The sequence below is a fragment of the Hypanus sabinus genome, chromosome 6, assembly GCF_030144855.1.
Source record: "Hypanus sabinus isolate sHypSab1 chromosome 6, sHypSab1.hap1, whole genome shotgun sequence".
Taxonomy (NCBI): Eukaryota; Metazoa; Chordata; class Chondrichthyes; order Myliobatiformes; family Dasyatidae; genus Hypanus; species Hypanus sabinus.
The window spans coordinates 137855053-137876482 of record NC_082711.1 but is presented as its reverse complement, the minus strand read 5'-3'; the positions used below and the strand labels follow the sequence as shown (position 1 = coordinate 137876482).

General features: G+C 41.5%; 1 protein-coding gene across 5 annotated transcripts in view; it reads left to right on the top strand.

Annotated features, from left to right (window-relative positions):
* bckdk (branched chain ketoacid dehydrogenase kinase) overlaps window positions 1-21430 on the top strand; it is a 71594-nt gene that overhangs the window by 45184 nt on the left and 4980 nt on the right. For 2 of the 5 annotated variants that reach the window (XM_059973014.1, XM_059973012.1), the window contains one exon: window positions 11128-11217. In XM_059973014.1, coding sequence (XP_059828997.1) covers window positions 11128-11217 — 90 coding nt within the window. Of the gene's footprint in view, window positions 1-11127; window positions 11218-12117; window positions 12217-12281; window positions 12824-21430 lie in introns of those variants that run through there. The other 3 variants (XM_059973013.1, XM_059973010.1, XM_059973015.1) reach the window with 3 other exon arrangements.

Sequence of the window (21430 nt, the reverse complement as noted above, 5' to 3'; positions counted from 1 at the left end):
ACAGTCCCTTCATAAAATGGCAGCCTCAGTCTCCTCCCTTGTGGCAAGAACAAAGGCAACTGGTCTGTCTGCCACCACTGTCCTTGATTCATTCGAATTCACGGATTTGTAGACTGTAGTTCTTCCTGACCAATGTCTCCCTCCTCTTGATCCAAAGATATTTATCTTAGGATCAGCATCCTCCTCTGTTCTGTTCACCTTCTCAATGGATTGCCATGAACCCCCAGGAGCTGTGCGACACTTACATTATACAATGGTAAAAGGTGCCATTTTCTTACTGAATTCATATACTCTGTATATAGACAATCATCTTCTCTGTATAACACAACTATCATCCTCTTCCCTTTGCACAACTTCAGCCTTCCACCTTCTAAGTTGATATGCATTAAACAATACGATTATCAACCTACATAAAATTGGCTTTACCACAGCTTGTAATACTATCCTCACCCATGGATGTATTTGAACATTTCATCCCTAATTCCAAAATTTATCCCATGAAACTGTTTCGCTCCGTATTTCAATTGCTTCATCAACATGTCCTGATAACTTTTGTATGTTTAATCCATTGATGGATTATATCTCCTTTGCCTCTTCCACCACTCGTGTCCTGTCTGCAGTCAAATGAGGAATCGGCGGCTACTTGGAAGCAACATCAGCCCACGAGTATCTAACCGTATCAGTTCATAGGGTTAGAAAATTCTCCTTCATTACTTTCTCCACTGCAGGTTGTGGCAAAGTTCGTCCTCCGATAGTCAAGCTCCCACTGGCAACATGACGACTTTCCAAAAGATATTGTTTTCATCCATTGTTGCTGTTGCTATGTCTGTCCCACCAAAGTATATTGTAAGAAAATCTCAGTATTTACAGGCGGAATAGACAACGAATGGTTCTCAAAGGTACTAAGAACACAATCCAGAAGTTTCTATCTTGTCATCTCTTCCGGACAAGCCCAATGGCTTCCCCCTTTGATGGCACCTTGATAAATCTATTCCTTTCCTGGTACCATTCTTAGCAATAGCATGTGATGGAGGGGTACTTAAGGGTATCCACCTCTTCTCATGATATTTGCCCACACTAATAACTCTTTTCAAAGAGTAGGTTAAATTTTTTCCATGTCAGGAAATATGAAATATCACACTGACATAAAACCTTACTTTATCATAATCACAGGTACCCAGTACTCTAAAGTTAGTTAAGATTTCTAATATGACACAAGGGCACTTTTTCCCAGCGTTTTGTTTTAGTTGTTCATCTGGTACCTGATTTGGTACTTGATGTGCATCAAATTGTGTCCTGATTATTTTCTCCAGTAATATCCCACATTTTCTACTGAAGAGACTGTATCTGCTATATCTAAAATATTGACCATTGCGAACCTTGATGCTTTCACTAATTCTAATAGCCCTCTCTCGTTTTCTATTTTTGACTGACTTGGACTTGCTCCTGCTTAATTGTCTACCAAGAAAATGAGTAAATAAGTGTCTCATTGTAGACGAGCATCATTCAGGCACCATTATTCCAGTTAGATTAGAAATTATCTGTACTTGTTGGTACCCGAGTACCATATAACAATCACAGCATGGAAACAGGCCATCTCGGCCCTCTGAAGTAACAAATTCCCCTGCATCTCCTAACACTGATCCCAACACTTTATATTACACTGGGTCTCACTACATTTAGACTCTGCTGTTAGTTCCAGCTACTGGAGATCATGGGGTAGTCAATGTCAATTTGTTCTCTTCATGTCAAATTAAACCTGTAACACACATGTAATTTCTGCTCAGTTTCAAGTTTAATCATAAATTATTTTAAGTCCATATTAAGTCCATATTTTCTTTCTTTTTTTTATTACAGTAAAAGTCATTTAATAATAAACTTAATCAACATATGTAAATTCCCATTAGGGTGTCCCAATTTACAGGCATCAATTGTATACAAAATTTAATTTGGAATATTTAATTCATTATTCTTCCTTTTATCTGAATAAATATAACATCTATATTTCATAAAAATAAAAGACAAGTTCTTTGACTTCAGGTGGACTTCAAGGACTTTACATATGTCAATGAGATTTAATTGTCCTAATTTGCTTCTTATGTTATCCATATTAACACAAAGAACCACCTATATTCCATAAGTTTTTAAAAAATATATTTTATTGTTTTATGTGAACAGACTTGGAAAAACCTAACGAAAAAAATACAGCACAACTACAAAAACCACAACCATAGCAAAATCTAATTAAATATTTAGGAGCAAAAGAGAAAAAAAAATAAAGGCAAAAAGTAAGCATACACAGCAGAGGTGCACCGCACCAAAAAACCTCAGTCCTCACCCCGTAAGGAAGTCCAATACAGGGCCCCATATCCTTTCAAAGATGTCCCCTCTGTCCTCATTACAGAGACTCAGTCTCTGCAAATGTAAAGTGTTTGCCAGTTCTCTCAGTTACAGATCGTACGTAGGCACAGAGTCCATTTTCCACATTTGCAGGATTAGCTTCTAAGCAATCACCATTCCAAACAATACAGCCACTTTTTCATACCTATTGGCTGAAGATGGGGAGCTTGTTGCTCCAAGGATGGCGATGAGCAGGTCCGGTTCCCACCGCTTCCCATAAGCCTCAGAGAAACAGTGAAAATACTTTTCCAGTATGCATAAAGCTTACAACATGACCAGAACGAATGTGACAAGTTACTGTTCTCAGATTTACATCTATTACAAACTGGTGATACATTAGGGTAGAAGCTGTGTAACTTTTCTTTGGAATAATGGAGTCTATATATTGTTTAAACTGTATAAGTCTGTGTCTAATGTTGACCGAACAATCATGTATACTCTATTTAAACACTCATCCCAGACCTCCTCTGTCATTTCTATACCCAATTCATCCACCCATGCCTGTTTAAGACCTGCAGTATTTACCCAAGCTCCATTATGTAGGATCTGATAAAAATAGGATACCACACTACGAATAACCAAATCAAATTTATTTATTGCCTCCAGGGACTTATGTTTGTCTAAAACCTCGAAGTTAGGCATTTCCTAACGTAATCTCGAATTTGTAAATCTCTTTAAAAAAAAACTAGATGCAGGGATTTTGTAAACTGCTTGTAACTGTGCAAATAAGGCAAAGTTTCCATTAATATACAGGTCACCTATACTACAGATGCCTCTCTGTTTCCAGGTGGAATAAACAGTATCATTCAGGCCAGGCAAAAAGGAATGATTGTCACAGATTGGAGTGTCATTATAAGTTTTAGGAGCCTTAATGTGTAGTTGAATCTGCTTCCAAGTTCTTATAGTGCTGCTGACCATGAAGCAAAAATGTGACTAAAATGTGACTTACTAACTGCAGTGGGGCTATTGCAGAGAGCTGGTAAGGAAGTCTTCTTACAAAGCATTCACTCTATGAGTAACCATGCTGGGCACGAGTCTGAGGTAGAGGGTGGTCCTTTTTTCCACCATGCAAGAATGGAAAGGTGGGCAGGCCAGTAATACATTTTAACATTCAGTAGAGTAAAACCAACTGCTTCCTTAGGCTTTGACAAGTGTTTTTCAGTAATTCTAATGGATTTATAATTCCAAATGAAGGGTATAATAATTGAATCCAATTGCTTAAAATATGACTGAGGAATAAAACATGGAATTGACTGGAAAAGATGAAGAAATCGTGGCAGTCACTCATCTTGATTGCGTTAGCCCTCCCCACCAAAGAAATTGGAAGGGTTTTCCAAAAGTCAATACTGCATTTAACCTTGTTTCGCCAATTCACTTGCAAAAGATCATCTGGATCTTTTGTAATAGTCACACCAAGTTAGGAAAAATTATCGGAAGTTATTTTAAAAGGAATGGACTGTACATACGTTGTACAGGTAGTCCCCGAGATATGAACGTCCGATTTACGAACAGCTCATACTTACCAACCGAGGAGGGAGAACGCTGTCTGCCATTTTAAGTTGGACTGTGATGCCATCTGCCATTTTAAGTCGGATTGCGACACTGTCCGCTATTTTAAGTCATTGTGGTTGACACAATGTTGAGTGTTGAGTGTGTAACTTTGTATTTGGCTTAAATTTTTCTCAGCCAGATTCACCCTGACCCTGCTCCCTCTTTTCCGGTCGGCTGGTGGCGCAGTGAGATTAGCGCCGGGCTCGAGAATAGAGGTTCCCCAGTTCGATCCAGTGACAGACCGCTCCCAAGCGTGCCGGGTTGATGTCAAGCTCACAACTCGACCTCGTAAAAAAGCACTGCCACCTCCAGTTTAAATTCCCACACGGAATATTGTGAAGGATCAAATACCCAAACCCAGCACAGCCCCCACTTGTCCCATTTAACCTGTCTCAGTGTGGTGGACTTTAGGACCCAGGGAATTCAGTGCGGTGGTCCTTAGGACCCAGTGGAGGTCAGGAGCTGGTGGAGCTTGGGACCCGCCACCCGCAGTGTTTCTGTTCCGTTGACAGGAAGCGATCACGATTGAAAATAACGTGGAAATAATAAAGTGTTTGGAAAGAGGTGAAACATTATCAGTCATTGGAAAAGGCTTAGGCTATAGTTGGTCAACGATCGGAACAATTTTAAAGGATAAAGTGAGAATAATGGAGAATGTGAAAGGCCCTGCCCTGATGAAAGCTACAATTATTACTAAGCAACGCAGTGGTTAAATTATTGGAATACTTACAGTTCTTAAGTGTTTTATATGCATAGGAAGGTAAAATATATACTATATACTAAGACAAACGTTTGACTAACTGACGCTAAATAATACCAGATGTACTTGTTCTGACTTACGTACAAATCCGACTTAAAGACGGACTCAGGAACGGAACTCGTTTGTAACCTGGGGACTGCCTGTATTAACCTCTGCAGTGACTGGTATTATTTCACTTTTATCCCAATTAATAGAGAAACCTGAGAAACTGCCAAAATTATTAATTAGAGTCAGAAGGGTGGGTATTGATGTTTGTGAGCTGGAGATGTATAAAAGGACGTCGTCAGCATATAACAAAAGGTGATGTTTATGTCCATGCATATTAATGGGAGATATCAATGGGTCCTGTCTGATGCTAACGTCGATCATGGGGTAGTCGATGTTACATTATTCTCATCACATCGAATTAAACCTGTAACACACAAGTGTAATTTCTGCTCAGTTTCAAGTTCTTCCAGTTTCAAGATTTAATAGTAAATTATTTTTTAAGTCTATATTTTCTGTTTTCTGGCCCATTCAATCCAGGCTCCCAATTGTCTTTGCATTCAAGCTGTCCATCTTTATTTTTCCCATCCAATTTCATTTCCAGATAGGGGAAGCAAGAACCAACTTGTTCTTTTTCCTTTTCTTGACAAGACACTCCTGATTCTCAGACTGAGAGAATGTAAAAGTTCCTCCTTGGTCAAATCTGTTGCCATCCCCTTGGAACAGATTTTCCAACCTTAAATCTTCCATACCAGGATGACCATGCACATCGATTGTCAAGTCTCCAAAACTGGGTCGTCATGTGCATCAATTGTTACCTGCCGATGGTGACAACCTTCCTGTTTCTCCCCTACCAATTTCAACTGGTTGATGTGGACCATTCAGTTTCATCGGGAGAAATCAGTACTCTGTATACTTTGTGTATAATTTCGTAGTGCCCTGCAAACCTTGGGTTTAAAAATAAGATGGGTGAATGTATTTTAATCGTCACTTTCTCCTGGACTTAGTTCTATGGGACTGACTTTTGAGTCAAAAAGTGGGCTTTGTGCTGTTGTCTTGTCTTTCGTAATTGATGGACTGCCACATAATTGGCCTCTTTCACTATCTCTACCAATTATTGTACTGACAATCCCATCTAATTTGGGTTCTGATGAATCTAATCCTAACAACTCCTCCAACCCTAAGTAAACACAAAGCACAGTGCAGATTCTGTGGTCAAATCAACACGTACAACAAGCTGGAGGAACTCAGTAGGTTGGGCAGCATCCGTTGAAACGAGCAGTCAACGTTACAGGCTGAGACCCTTTGTCTGGACTGAAGAAGGAGGGGATAGGGGCCCTGTAAAGAAGGTGGGGGGAGGGTGGAAAACCAATCAGAGGAAAGATCAAGGGGTGGGGGAGGGGAAGCAGGGAGGGGATAAGCAGGGCAGGTGAAGAAGGAATGTAAGGGAAAAGCACTATGGGTAGTAGAAGAAGGCAGAATCGTGAGAGAGGTGATAGGCAGCTGGAAGAGGAGGCAGAGTGAAAGTGGGATGGGGGAAGAGGGGGGGAGGGAATTACTGGAAGTTGGAGAATTCGATGTTTTTACCAAGGGGCTAGAGACTACCCAGATGGTATACCCTGTATACCCTCCAACCCTGTTGTGTCTCTTTCAGGGACGAGTTTAAAGTGGGTGTAACTAGTCGATGATGCAACTGCGTTCCTTATTATCATCAGTACAAAAGGCAAAACTACCTGCTCTGTCTGTTGTTCCACGTCGTTGCACCATTTTGGCTATCATTTTTTTAATGTTTGGTTCATCCTTCGCACTAGATTGTGGTCTGTAGGGTGTATGCAGTCTCTGCTTAATCCCTAAAAATGCCATGATATCTTGCATTATCTAGGCTGTACACTGTGTGCCGTAATCTAATTCTCTAAGGTAATCCCCATGCGTAAAAATCCTCTACAATAAGATTTTTGCAGAGGCTTTGGCCGTGTTTGTCTTAAGCGGGAAATCTTCCACCCACTTGATGGAATTGTCTATCATGACAAGAACATATTTGTACCCTCCTGAGGTGGGTGGCAGATGTCTTACACAATCTATCTGCAAATTAGTCCAAGGCCCTTCCACTGGGCTGGTATATTGGAGGGCTCCTTTCTTCACATTTCTTCAGGATTATATTGTGCAGAAATCAAGCAATTCTTCATAGTGCTCCATGTTGTCCTTCATCCTAAACCACCAACACACCACCTTTATCTTTTCCATGGTGCTTTCGGCTCCCTGGTGTCTCCATAGATCACGGGGCCAGTGGATCATCTGTCATCTTCCTCCCTCTGGGACAAAAAGATTCCCTTCATACAGGACTACTGCACCCTACACACATACACCCTTGTGCTCTTTATACATTTCCGACCCTGCTCTTACTCATTTTTTAAAAATGTCTTTATCTTTCTTCTACTCCTCTGTTAAATCCATAACCTTAACCAGTTGTTCCTTCTGCCTTCCCATGTCCCCAATCTGCGGCTACAATTCCTCATTTAAAGCACCTTAATTCACTAATGCGACAGCTTTCTCATTCCCTCAGGAGATAATTTAGTCTGGGCTTTCACCTTTATGACCCCGTAGACTTTTCCTTTTCCTTCTCTAAACATATACTGCAATAGAGCAGCAAATGGCAGGGGTTCCATCAGCTGAAACAAACCCTCTTTCTTCCCAAAGAGGCAAATGTTCTGTAAGGCCAATACAAAACACGTACTTTCTTTTTCAATCTTTTTAATTAAGTTTCCAATATACAATATTAATACTAATACACAGAGATCAGGAATACGTTAATAACGGTGGATATGTAGAAACACATATTCCAAGTAACAAGTGGAGTCCAACCTCCCAGTCTCTTAATTAACCATGAAAAAGATAATTTTAATTATAAAACAAAAGAAAAATAACCCCAAACTAAAACAAACTAACTTTTAAAAAAACAAAGATTAGGTTGTCATAATTCATCGGTTAAAATTATATTTTGTCGTCTAACTCTGCTCCTCTATCCATAAAAAAATTACTGAAAAAAGGATTCAGAAAGGGTCAACTTACATCATATGAAAATATTGAATAAATGGCTTCCAAGTTTCTTCAGATTTAACCGAGGGGTCCATAGTACTGCTCCTAATCGTTTCCAAATTTAAACATGCAATTGTTTGGGAAAAGCATTGAGATGTGGTCGGTGGGTTGGAATCTTTCCACTTAAATAAAATTGATTTTCTGGCTATTAATGTCACAAAAGCAATTAAACGACAAGCTGATTATGATAAACGACTGGAGTCTGTCACTGGTAGTCCAAAGATTGCAGTAATAGGATGAGGTTTTAAATCAACACACAGAACTGCTGAAATAATATCAAAAGTATCTTTCCAAAATTTTCTTAACAGAGGGCACAACCAGAACATATGTATGAAAGAAGCTACTTCAGAATTACATCTATCACAAGCAGGGTTTATGTGACGGTAAAAACGTGCTGACTTATCCTTGGACAAATGAGCCCTATGAACCACCTTAAATTGTATCAAAGCTGTATCATATCTAACTTTTTTTTCCAACCATCTAGAATTGATCAAGCCTTTTTGTTATGGAAAACAAAAGGAATAACATGTTTTCGTGATTTATTTATGGATGATTGTTTTATGTCTTTTGAACAGTTGTCTAATGAATATGATTTGCCTAGATCACACTTTTTCAGATATCTACAGATTAGAAACTTTCTGAATGCTACTTTACCTACCTTTCCGATACCACATCCAATCAAAGTTACAGAAAAAAAATATGGGTTTAAACCCCTTTCAGAAGAGTTTAGTAGCAATTATTTATGATTTGATTACGAAAATATGTCTAGGTACTTCTGATAAAATTAAGAATGAGTGGGAAAGAGAACTTCAAATACTTTATCTACAGAGGAATGGGAGAAAATTCTTAAACTAGTTAATACTTCAACACATACGGTCAGATTGTGTGAGTGATCTGAATGGCTAACTACACACCACGACTGCCAGTTCTGCTGCATGTACACTCATGATGTTGGGTAACTTTAAAACTTTCCTTTCCTTTTCCTGGCCATCTTCATCCTCTGCATATATACTGCAGCCAATTCTCCTCTCGTCCATCTATACTGATGAGGAACCATCTAAAAAAGCAGGTATTTTTCCTTTGTCTTCCTATTGTTTGTGTTTTTGTTCTCAGATATTACTTTCTAACCTCCTTCCACCTACCCCCTTATTATTTTCACATAAGTGATCCCTTGGGATTGTTTGCTATCATCTCCTGACCCCCATGTGGTTCTCCAGTACAATAAAAATTACCTGCAAGGAAGATAAAGTTTTAATACCTGTTATAGCTGTATCTCAACTCTGCATTGCCAGGGCTGACTGACCACGACTTTTTAATTTAAACACCCAGCAGTAGCTAGATAAATGTTGAAATGCTGTTTGGGCCAATCCAAAGTTTAAATTGAACTTCTGTTTGCATTTTACATAACGACACTGGTGACTTCAGAATTATTTTTCCAAGGGATCTGAAACTCAAAATCAATGTGAAAGGTTTTGAGCAACATCTTTTACATTGTGTAAAAGGAAGCAATTTTGTTAATAAAAGCAACTTTTAGGATTGTTCTCCAAATGTTAATCTTCCCAAAATGTTAAATTCAAATTCCACAATTTGAATTTGTCTACCGATGAGCAATTCCCCTGAAATATTCGGTTACCTCAGAAACACGGGCATCTCGTATCCGGAATAGAAATGCACAAATTTCATTCTCAACCCAGATTACACATGGCCAGTGTGGATTCTGAGTTCCCCTAAAACCAATTCCATGGAAAACAAAGAAACACAAACCAAAAACAGACAGGACAAACAAAAATCCATGCTTGCACTGTTCTTCCTTTAGAACCTTTCACAAGTAACTGCAAAACTTGAAGAGTTAATTTCCTCCATGTAGAACTTGCCAACATTTTTCAAAGAACAAAGGACGAGAGAGAAAAAGCTGCTTGGTGGGTGCCCCTGACCCATTAACACATGGGGGTCTATTGTATAACCCATCAGAGTGACCATACCCTTCTTATTTTTGAGTTCTGCCTGTATGGACTCAGTGGAAGGGCCCTCCGTTATCTCCCATTTGACTGTAGCTGTGATAATGTCCCTGATTAGTATTGCAACTCCCCCATTTCTTTCATCTCCCTCTCTGTCTTTTCCAAAACGTTGACACCCTGGGACATTAAGTACTCATTCCTGTCCCTCTCTCAACTAAATCTCTGTAATGGCCACAACATCATGGTTCCATGTACTGAATCATACTCTAATTTTATCACCTTTACCCATAATTTTAGCACTGAAAACGCACACTTCAAACTATCTGACCCATCATGTCTATTACTTTGCTCCTGTCTGTTTCTACTGGCTCTGACATCTACGTTCTTCTCCATCCCTCCACTCTCCGACTTGTTGCTTTGGTTCCCTTCCAGTTTAAGTCCCTCTTGTACAGGTCACCCCTGCCCCAAAAGAGGTTCCAACCATCCATCCAAGAACCTGAAACTCTGGCCTTTGTACCAGTTCCTCAGCCACTCAGTTCATCTGTTTTATCATCTTATTCCTTCCCTGACTAGCCAGTGGCACAAGGAGTAATCCAGAGGTGACTACCTTGGAGATCCTGCTCTTCAGCATCTTTCCTAACTCCCTATACTCTCTGTGCAGGATCTCCTCCCCCCCTTTCTATCTATGTCATTTGTGCCAATGTGCACTGTGCACTCTGGCTGCTCGCCCTCCCCCTTGAGAATATTCTGCAGCTGTTCCGAGGCATCCTGCACCCTAGCACCTGGGAGGCAGTACACCATCCTGGCATCTCTTTCACGGCCACAGAATCTCCTGTCCAACCTGTGACTTTTCCCTTCCCTGCTGAGGTTCAGAGCTGACCACAGCCACTGGCTTGGTCATTCCCCTCTCATGGGGCAGACTCGTTGCTGAGGGGAATGGCCACAGGGAGACCCTGCACAGACTGCTTACTGCCCTCACTTCTCCTGGATCTCAGCCATCTGTCTAGAGCCTGCACTCTGTGGGAAAAGTCTCAGCTGTGCAGTTTTCAGCCTCCTAGGCGGACCTCCAGCTCCAGCTCCAGCTCCTTGACCTTGTCAGGCAGGAGCTGAAGCTTTATTATCATACTTGAAAATTATATTTCCCCATGTTCTTTATGCACAAAACTGATATTATTTGTGAATAACTCATGCGGTTCATAGTATTGGAGCTGCCTCTAGTGACACCAGCTAGCTCTCAGCATTCAGTGGAGTGTATTCTTTGCCGTCATTTTAGTACGTCATGGAAATATGACAATGGGCAAGTGCATAAATGATGGCCATTGTACTTCGTTGCTTTAATAATTCTCTCTCTCTCTCTCTCTCTCTCTTCTCTGGTAGAGCTACGATGGAGAGTCACCTGGAGACTCCACACAATGTCCCTGACATTGTGATCACCATTGCCAACAACGATATTGATTTCATTATCAGGTAAATAATTTCAGGTCACACTGATAAATGGGTTGCCCCCTTGTTTTGCTGTTGACAGCCCCTCCCCTTATACATAGATCCTGCCTGTTTGAAGATGACAACAAACTGGGTGTCAGCTGTGCTGCTGCCAGGATCTTTATTTACCTACAGAAAGTAAGCTTGGAGAATAGTGGGGAAGTGCTGAGCAGCAGAGTTTTGCAGATAACCTCCCCACCCCCCACTCAGCGTGTAGTTCATTTTTCGGCCTTTTTATACCTGAACCAAATAAGCTGTTGCTGCTGCTTCACTAGTAATGTAGAGAGTTACCTCTGAACAGAGAGTTCCTGTTACATATTCTGGGCAGGTCTGTTGCAAATAATACGGAGATTAACAGAGTGGGGGTGAATGAGGAACGGCATTAGTTTATTTAAAAAAGAGAAATGAATGAAGTAGAAAATATGAATGTCCAGAACCTGAGAAAGTATGTCCCAAGGCTTCAAAGGGGTGGGAGCCCTGTCTTTAACTTATAAAGTTCCTTCAACGTTAGAATGGTTCTCACCAATTGGAATTTAGGAGCATTTAAGAAAAGGAGAGAGTAAATGGGTAACTTCAGAACAGTGCTGTGCTTTTCTGTAATGGGGTAATGTTGGAATCTATTGTTAAGGAACTGGTAACAGTGTGCAGAAAGATTTGGCAGAGCCAACATCAATTGGTAAAAGAGAAATACTGTTTGACAGATCTGTTACAAGTTTTTTTAAAGGTTATAATGGTTAAATGAATAAGTGAAGCTAAGGATTTGGTCTAACAGATCTTAACAAAGGTGTCACTCAATAAGTTAATAAGACCGTAAGGCACTGGGGCAAGCCATTCGGCCCTTCGAGTCTACTCCACCATTCCATCACGGCAGGTTTATCATTTCAGAGCATCTATCCTGGGCCCAGCATGTACAGTAAGTGCAATTACAAAGAAAGCACAGAAACACCTTTATTTTGTAGAAGTCTGAAGAAAGCACAGCAGCACCTTTACTTTCGTAGAAGTTTGTGAAAATTCAGCATTTCATCTAAAACTTTGACAAACTTCTATAGATTTACAGTGGAGAGTATATTGACTGGCTGCATCACAGCCTGGAATGGAATCGCCAATGCCCTTGGACGGAAACGTTCTCAAAAAGTGGTGGATACGGCCCAGTCCATCACAGGAAAAGCCCGCCCTAGCACTAGGCACATCTACATGAACTGCTGTTGCAGGAAAGCAGCATCCATCATCAAGGATCCCCACCAACCAGACTCTGCTCTGTTCTCACTACTGCAGTCAGGAAGAAGGTTCGGAGCCTCAGGGCCTGCACCACCAGGTTCAGGAACAGTTATTACTCCTCAACCATCAGGCTCTTAAATCAAAGGGGATAACTTCACTCACCCCACTTTCAAGGATTCTTCATCTTCCGTTCCCAATATTTATTGCATATTTATTTATTATTATTCCTTGTTTACTCTCTTTTTGTATTTGCACATTGGTTGTAATCAGTTCTGTTGGGTGTGATTTTTTATTCCACCGTGTTTCTTGTATTTACTGTAATTGCTTGCAGGAAAATAAATCTCGGCTGTATAAGGTGACGTATGTACTTCAATAATAAATTTACTTTGCACTTTGATTTATTACACCCCCAACCCCATTTTCCTGCATTCTCCCTGTAACCTTTGATATCCTTACCTCTGAACCTGTCAAATTCTGAACCTTTAAATATATCCAGTGACTTGGGCTCCACAGCGAATGTGGCAATCAATTCACCTCTTTGTGGCTAAAGAAATTCCTCATCTCTGTTCTTAAGGAGCATCCTTGTATTCTGAGGCTGTATCCTCTGATCTTAGACTTCCCCACTACTGGAAACATCCACTCTATCAAGACCTTTCAACGTTCAATAGGTTTCAATGAGATCCCTTCCCCCCAACTTCTAAATACAGGCCTCAAGCCATCAAATACTCCTCATAAATTAACCCCATCATTCTACCTCCTCTGGACCTTTCTTAATGCTAGCACATCCTTTCTTAGATAAGGGGTCTAAAACTGCTCACATCTGTGTGGTCTGACCAATGCCTCAGCACAAAGACGATACTCTACACTTCAGGAACATTTCTAGCCCTCTGGCATCAGATTTCTGAGCAAACAGTGAACCAACATTTGTTCTCTTTCTGCACTACTTAATTTAAATTTTTATGTGTATTTCTTATAGTAATTTACAGTTTTTCCAAATTTCATGACATACTGTATGTCAGTTATGTTAAAGTTGATTCTGATTCTGGTCCCTTGCTTTTATATTCTAGTGGTCTCGAAATGAATGCAAACATTTACATTTGCCTTCCTCACCACTGACTCACACTGCAAGTCAGGAAATCCAGCAGCATCAGGAGCCCCAAGTCGCTTTGCACCTTTGATTGCTGATTTAGAAAATAATCTAAACCTTTATTTCCTCTACCAAAGTACTTGACCAGAATTGGAATCAGGTTTATTATCACCGGCATGTGATGTGAAATTTGTTAACTTAGCAGCAGCAGTTCAATGCAGTACATAATCTAGAAAAAAAACACACACAATAATAATGAATGATTAAGTACCTCAATTATAGTATACTTACATTGAATATAAAAATCATGCAAAAAAGTGAAATAATGTATATTAAAAAGGTGAGGTAGTGTCTAAGGATTCAATGTCCATTTAGGAATCAGATGGCAGAGGGGAAGAAGCTGTTCCTGAATCGCTGAGTGTGTGCCTTCAGGCTTCTGTACCTCCTACCTGATGGTAACAGTGAGAAAAGTGCATGCCCTGGGTGCTGGAGGTCCTTAATTATGGACGCTGCCTTTCTGAGACACCGCTCCCTAAAGATGCCCTGGGTGCTTTGTAAACTAGTACTCAAGATGGAGCTGACTATATTTACAACCTTCGCAGCTTCTTTTGGTCCTGTGCAGTAGCCCCTCCATACCAGACAGTGATGTAGCCTGTCAGAATGCTCCCCACGGTACAACTATAGAAGTTTTTGAGTGTATTTGTTGACATACCAAATCTCTTCAAATTTCTAATGAAGTATAGCTGCTGTCTTGCCTTCTTTATAACTGCATTGATATGTTGGGACCAGGTTAGATCCTCAAAGATCTTGACACCCTGAAACTTGAAACTGCTCACTCTCTCCAATTCTGATTCCTCTGTGAGGATTGGTATGTGTTCCTTCGTCTTGCCCTTCCTGAAGTCCACGATCAGCTCTTTTGTCTTACAGACGTTGAGCGTCAGGTTGTTATTGCGACTCCACTAGTTAGCATATCTTGTTCTTGCTCGCCCTTTCATCACCACCTGAGATTCTACCAACAATGGTTGTATCATCAGCAAATTTATAGATGGTATTTGAGCTATTCCTAGCCACACAGTCATGGATATGGAGAAAGTAGAGCAATGGGCTAAGCACACACCTGAGGTGCACCAGTGCTGACCATACACTTCCTGACATTGTATTCCATCTGCCACTTCTTTGCCCATTCTCCAGCCTGCCCTTCCTCAGCAGTACATCTATCTTTGCATTGTCTGCAAATGTGGCCACAAAGCTATCAATTGTGTCATCCAAATCACTGACAGAACATGAAAAGATGTGGTCCCATCACCGACCCCTGTGGACCACAGCTAGTCACCAGCAGCCAAGACTCCCTTTGTTCCCACTGTCTGCCTCTTGCCAGGCAGCCAATCTTCTTTCCATGCTGGCATCTTTAAACAAACAAAAGAAAATGAGAAACAAAGTAGGCACTTGTGACCGGAGGTTACATATGACCACAGACTGAGAATTGGTCAACAGACAGAAAGCAGGAAAACTTGATCATTTTTTGGTTGAGGGCCTACAAGTCTGTTACTGCAGTTTGTGCTGTGGCCCCAACTATTCAGTTTATATGAACTATCTTGATGAAGGGAACATACGTAATATTTCCCAATACGCCGAGGTTGTGTATCAGGGTAGTGGGTGAGTTGTGAAGTGAGTGCAGAGCGACTTCAAGGGAATGTGGGAAAGGAATGTGAATGGATGAGGACATGACAGATGGAATATAATACAAGGTTACACTGAGTTAATGATGGTGATGTGCTGTTATCAAAGTTCACAGTTTATGATGTAGTGTGGTGCATAAGGCAACGGCTGCACCAGCATGGCATCCTATGGCAAGATTAGACTATTTCTGTTCCAATACGAGTCCTGCTGGTCAGTGTTGTCCCTTGTTATCAACCTTTCTTTTTTAAATCATCAGCCATCAACAGTGAGTAGGCTGTGGGCAAAATCTTGAACACTCAAGGGGAAGTTCATGGAAAATCTGCTGACTGTAAAGGTTAATAAGTAACTAGAGGAAAAGTAAATTAACGTCAGTGCCTGTTGGTTTTAACTATTGATCTTTGCAGGGAGTTGGGTTGTGTCTGGGGAAGAGTTTCGTAGTTTGCACAGTGCCAAGTGTTCCATCTAGGGCAGATTATTTGCCTATCCACTGAACAACAGAGAAATTGAAGTGGGGGATAAATTAACAATACTATAAACAATAACTTGCTGTTTCCTTCTGCTTCCATTTTAACTCCTGTTCCTCTGTAACTTGTTGCTAATCTGTAAATGCAGCCACCCACCAGTGAGGTAGGTTAATGCCATATATACTGTCCGGCTGAATGGATGTGGATCAAAGCAAACTCCTGAGAAACTGGGCAGGAACTAGCACTAAAGAAGGCAAGAGTTATTTCTGGCTAACACTTTGTTGGATCCTGGAAGTTTGCACAAAACAAGGTATGGAAAGCACTTCCTCTATGTTGCTGCAAACCTCTGTGATTTTCGCCCAATCTCACTCTGTCCAGACCAAAAATTTGTCCAGTTAACTGTTGTAATGCCAAGAATTGAAACTGTTCTTGTGAACTTGGGAAAATTCTATGGGCTACAATATAGTTGCCTATCCCATGAATGTATTGACCTCAGTAGGTTGGTGAGGCACCGCTGGATTTGTAAAGGGTCTTTGTGTAATCACGGGAGAAGGTGGCATTATAGTCCGTGATGGCACTTCCTGACAGCTGCATTGGAGCAATCTGGGCAATCTATAGAAAGAAAAATACCCTGGTTATCTAAAAACTTTCCGTGTCGTTAAGCAAAACCCCATTCAGGGAATTGGAAGTAAACTGTAAATGAGATCATTTATGAGATCGTTCAACATTACAACACGTTATATCAGTCACTGTGGGCCTGGAATTGGGCAACATTATATCACGGTTAGCTGCTTTGAGACTGGGTGAGGGTAGAGCTGGGAGTGAAAGGTTCCATGACCGGCTACCCTTTTTAACGCACTATTCCAAATGTGGGGTGTCATTAATGGCCCACTCCGAGTATGGCATCCATTGGTCTTGTGAGACCATGGATCTGCACCTGGGAAGTCCTCTCAAACGAGATGAAGGCAACTTCGGACTACCTTAGGGACTCCAGCTCCGGATTTGTCCTCAGGGTTTACTCCCGAAGCCTTTCCCATGAGTGGGTATGGCCGCAAGGCAGCAGAGGTTTGAAATCAGAGTTTTCCTTCTCTGAGATGGACTGACTTCCCAGGCTGATGAGCCATCTACCCGAGTTGCCCACCCTGAGTACCAATGGGGAGAAGTGCTGCTGAGCTGCTTTCTTACACGTTCTGCTAATGAGACTCCCGCACGGGGCCACGGTGTAGTTTCACAGCGGATAATTTCACTGACTACCAGTCTTAACTGATTCTACGACCTACGGATTCACTTTCAAGGACTCTTTACAACTTGTTCTCAGTATTATTTTTAGTTCAAGTTCAAGTTTATTGTCAACCATACACATGTACACTGCCAAATGAAACAATGTTCCTCCGGACCAAGGTGCACAGCACAGTATATACAACTCACAAAGTAATATTACCACAAATGAATTAATAATAAGGGGCATATGAGTTAAAAAGTTACCAGTATAATGCTACTGGCGCTTCATACGTGATGAGACCAGGGTGTTGGCAGGGGGTTCATTAGTCTCACAGCTTGAGGGTAGAAACTGTTTTCCATCCCAATAGCTCTTGCCCTATTGCTATGGGTTCTCTTGCCTAATGGTCGGGGAGGGGGGGGGGTCAAAGAGATTGTTGGATGGATGGGGGGGGGGGAATCATTAACAATGCCAAGGCTATGCAATACTCCTGAAAAATATCTCAGATGGGTGGGTGATCCTCTTAGCAGTCCTGGCAATCCTTTGGAGGGGCTTGCAGCAGATGTTTTGCAGTTCCCGTGCCAGACGGTGATGCAGCTGCTCAGGATACTCTATTGGTGCGTTCCTATAAAAATTGGGTGGAATTTGGGGGTGGGGTGCAGTGAGGAGCCTCAATCTATTCAGAAAGTGGAGAGGCAGCTGTGCTTTCTTGACCAAAGAGGTGGTGTTGAGGGAGCAGGTGAGACTTCCCATTATATGCACTCCTAGTAACTTGGTGCTCCTAACTCTCTCCACGGACGTGCATTGAGGAATGGTCAACCTGTACTTGCCTGAAGTCCTCAGTCATCTCTTATGTCTTGTCCACATTGAGATTCAAGTTGTGTTCATACCATTCAACCAGCTGCTGTACCTACTCTCAGCAGAGCATCTCGTCATCGCTGTTGATGTGGACAACCACTGCTGTGATATCGTTGAACTTGAGTCAGTTTGAACTGGATCCAGCAGTGCAGTCACGTATCAGCAGCAAGCCGTATACAGGATGTATACAATAGCAGTAAACTCTCTCAGTAAACTGCAAGGCCTGTGCTTCACCATTAAGAACTATATCATAGGTAAACAGTAGGTCACACACCAGCTTTTATTAACGTAGATATGTACATCTCTACCACGGCTTGCCAGAGATCATGTGAATTCTGTTTGCCCAAGGAGACACGAAATCCTTTGACCGCTATTTGACTGCTTTAATAGTTTCTTTGTATATTCCACTGTACTTTTCTCCCTGTAAATGCCCGTAAGAAAATGAATCTCAAGGTAGTATATAGTAACATACACGTACTTTGATATTAAATTTACTTAGGATTACATTTAATCTACAGCAGGAGTTTGCTTCAGTCGATTAATGCACCTGAACAGATTTCACACTCACAGCCGACATGGCACAGTGCAGTCTGCATCATTTCTGGGATTTTGGCTAATTAGAATAAATATCATTCGAAAAGTGCCTCTATTTTGTATTGAGAAGAAGCCTGAAATAAAAGCAGAAACTGCTGGAGACGCTCAGCAGCTCAGGCAGCATCTGTGGAAAGAGAAACAACATTCCAGGTCAAAAGGATGTTTATATTTCTCTCTTCACCGACGTCACAGGTTTCCACAAGTTTCTGTTTTTATCCATATTCTATTTCTGTGAGAGGTTTTCATTGGGAAGGCTCGGGTGTGAACCAGGTTGTATATGAATTGCTACTCAGCTCGCCTGACAGAGGAGATTGCTGGCAACCCCTCCCCGCCGAGTGGGGTTGCTGTCTCATCACGCCTGGGGAGACAGGAAAGTAGTGTGATCAGTGGGAGTAAAGCAGGCAGCTGTTTTACTGACGCATTGAAGTAAAAGTACATAACAACACCCCTCTTTGTGAAGGCAAACATCACAAGGCCAAAGCTGTTTAATGGAATAAAAGGCAGGACAAAGTGCAGTGCTGGAGAGTGGAAAAAGTCTGTAGAGTGGAATGTATTTGAAATCAGCTCAGTGTCAGAAACATACAGGGAATTTTTACAACTGCTGCACAACACAGTACACGCACCATATCTCACAGATCCTACGTAACGTCCTTTGGTATGTAAAAGTTACATGGAGGGAGAGCAAGAGAGATTGTGCACACACACATACCGTATATATTTTATTATACGTTTATTGGGATACAGCGCAAAATAAGCCTTTCTAGCCCTTCAAGCCATGTGCTGCCCCCTCCCCCTGATTTAATCCTAGACCAATCACAGAACAATTTTACAATGACCAATTAACCTACGTCATTGGACCCGGATTGCCTGTATTTTAAAACATTGTACTAACAACTAGGCTACCAAGCTGTCCTATATATTTGGAAATAAGACAGAAAATGTTGGAGACACTCTGTAGGAAAAGGAAATAGGTTGAAGGATCTTTGATCTGAAACTTTAATTCTTTTCCTCTTTCCAAACTCAGTTTTTCTCCATGCAGATTCTGCCTGACCCGCTGAGTGTTCCCTGTATTCCCTGCTTTCAATTAGATTTGCAGTAGTTTTTGATTTTCAGTGAATGGGGCAGAAATTTGTCTTTAGTAACCAACACCCGAAGTGGACACGGTGGCCCGAAGGGTCTGTTTTTCTTCTCAGTGACTGAACGCACGATGCTCACTTCCACACATTCGCTTCGCCTGATATCAGTGGACGTGATCAAAGCTGTCCGGTGTGAACCACCACATCTTGTGCTAACAGGCCTGTCACTGCTGAACCAGGGCCCAAGGAATTGTATGGTGCCAGCTTCCACAGTGGTATCAACACTCTCGATTACCACATGAGCATTCAAGCTATGGGCTGCAGCCTAACCAGAATGTGCAAGGAGGCAAAGTCAATGTCCTGGTCACTCCTGCCAGTGTTACGTGGAGAGTGTAGGGTCCCAGCTGCCAATGTGGATTTCAAAAGTAAAGATAGTATAAGTACAGTGCATGGTGAAAGCTGATGGGCAAAAGTGGATGGTGGGAAATCCCCATCGTGTTTCAAGTTCCTGGTGTCAACTTCTCTGAAGATCTATCCTGGGCCCAACATGTTGAGGCTATTACAAAGAAGGCATGGCAGTGGCTATATTTCATTAGGACTGTGAGGAGATTTCATTTACCACCAAGGACCCTAGCATGTTTGTACAGTTGTACCATGGAGAGAGGTTGCATCACCATCGAGGAAAACCTGCAGAGGAATGCAAACTCTTTTAGCTTCATCCCATGCACTGTCCTTCCCAGCCTTGTGGGGAACATCTTTTAAGGGCAACATCAGTCATTAAGGACTTCTATTACCCAGGACGCGTCCTCTTCTCATTGCTACCATCAGGGAGCCTGAAGACATGCACTCAACGTTTTAGGAATAGCCCCTTCGCCATCAGTTTCTGACAGGACAGTGATCACTGCCTCAGTAATTTTGCTATTATTCATTTAATTTAGTATGTATATTTTTCATTTATATTTTAAAATGTATTGCACTATACTGCTGCCACAAAATAACAACGTACGACAGTGATTTTAAACCTGATTCCGATGTCAGTTTGTGATGGGCAGCAGTCACTATTTGATTGGAGCAACTGTGGCTGCAATGTGTCTTCAGCATCCTGATACTCAAATGTGGGATTCCCTCCCTGAACACCTTGTTTCACACTTTAAAATGCTTCTTGAAACTGACCAGGCTTTTTGTTTATCTCCTTAATTGCCCCCTGGATTTAAAAAGATGCAAGATGCTCTAGTTTTCCCAAAAAAAAGCAGATTCATTCAGCGTCGTTCAAATTGCTTGAAAGCTTTGACGGGAAGTAGGCTGAAGTTTGAGGTCTAACTGGCACTGGGAGCAGTTCTGGGAGTAGATCTTGTTATTTCTTTTCAGAAAGGTCTGTGGTATGTTGCATTGCAGTGCTCGACTGGGAGCAGTATCCAGGTAAAGCAGGAACGAGGGCAGATGTTCAGCAACAGACAAGGACAGTGCTGCCAATATTTCTACCCTTAGGCCACACAAGCACTTTGCTCTGCATGTGAAATCTTGTAACAACATAGCAGCTGGAACAATCTCCTGAGTTCCATTCCTCCCATTCACTGTCACAATACAGCCCGAAGCCCTTTTGGTTCTTCTTTTTCCACGTCCAATTAACAGAGAAACCCACTAAAAGAGGGTGAGTTGAGGTAACTCTGGGAAGGTTGAGGATTACCTGCAGGGGTGATCGACTATTGTGTTGATTCATTTTCCTCTATGTCAATAATCATAGGGGGTTTCCCCTTCTGAACTACTGAATCAAGATGTTGCTGTCAAACTCATGTCAAACATTGCCTCACTAGATGAGAGTCAACACTTCTATCTCTCCTAATGGCATTGGGCTCTTGCTGCTGTGTTCAAACCAGTGATTACTTTGCAGTTGATGTATCATGATAGATCTCTATGTTCTAATCTAATTTGAGCATCAGTAAACAGATGATTAGTGAATGACTGCAATAAAGCATTTATGGGTCCTTTTATGCTTTTGCTG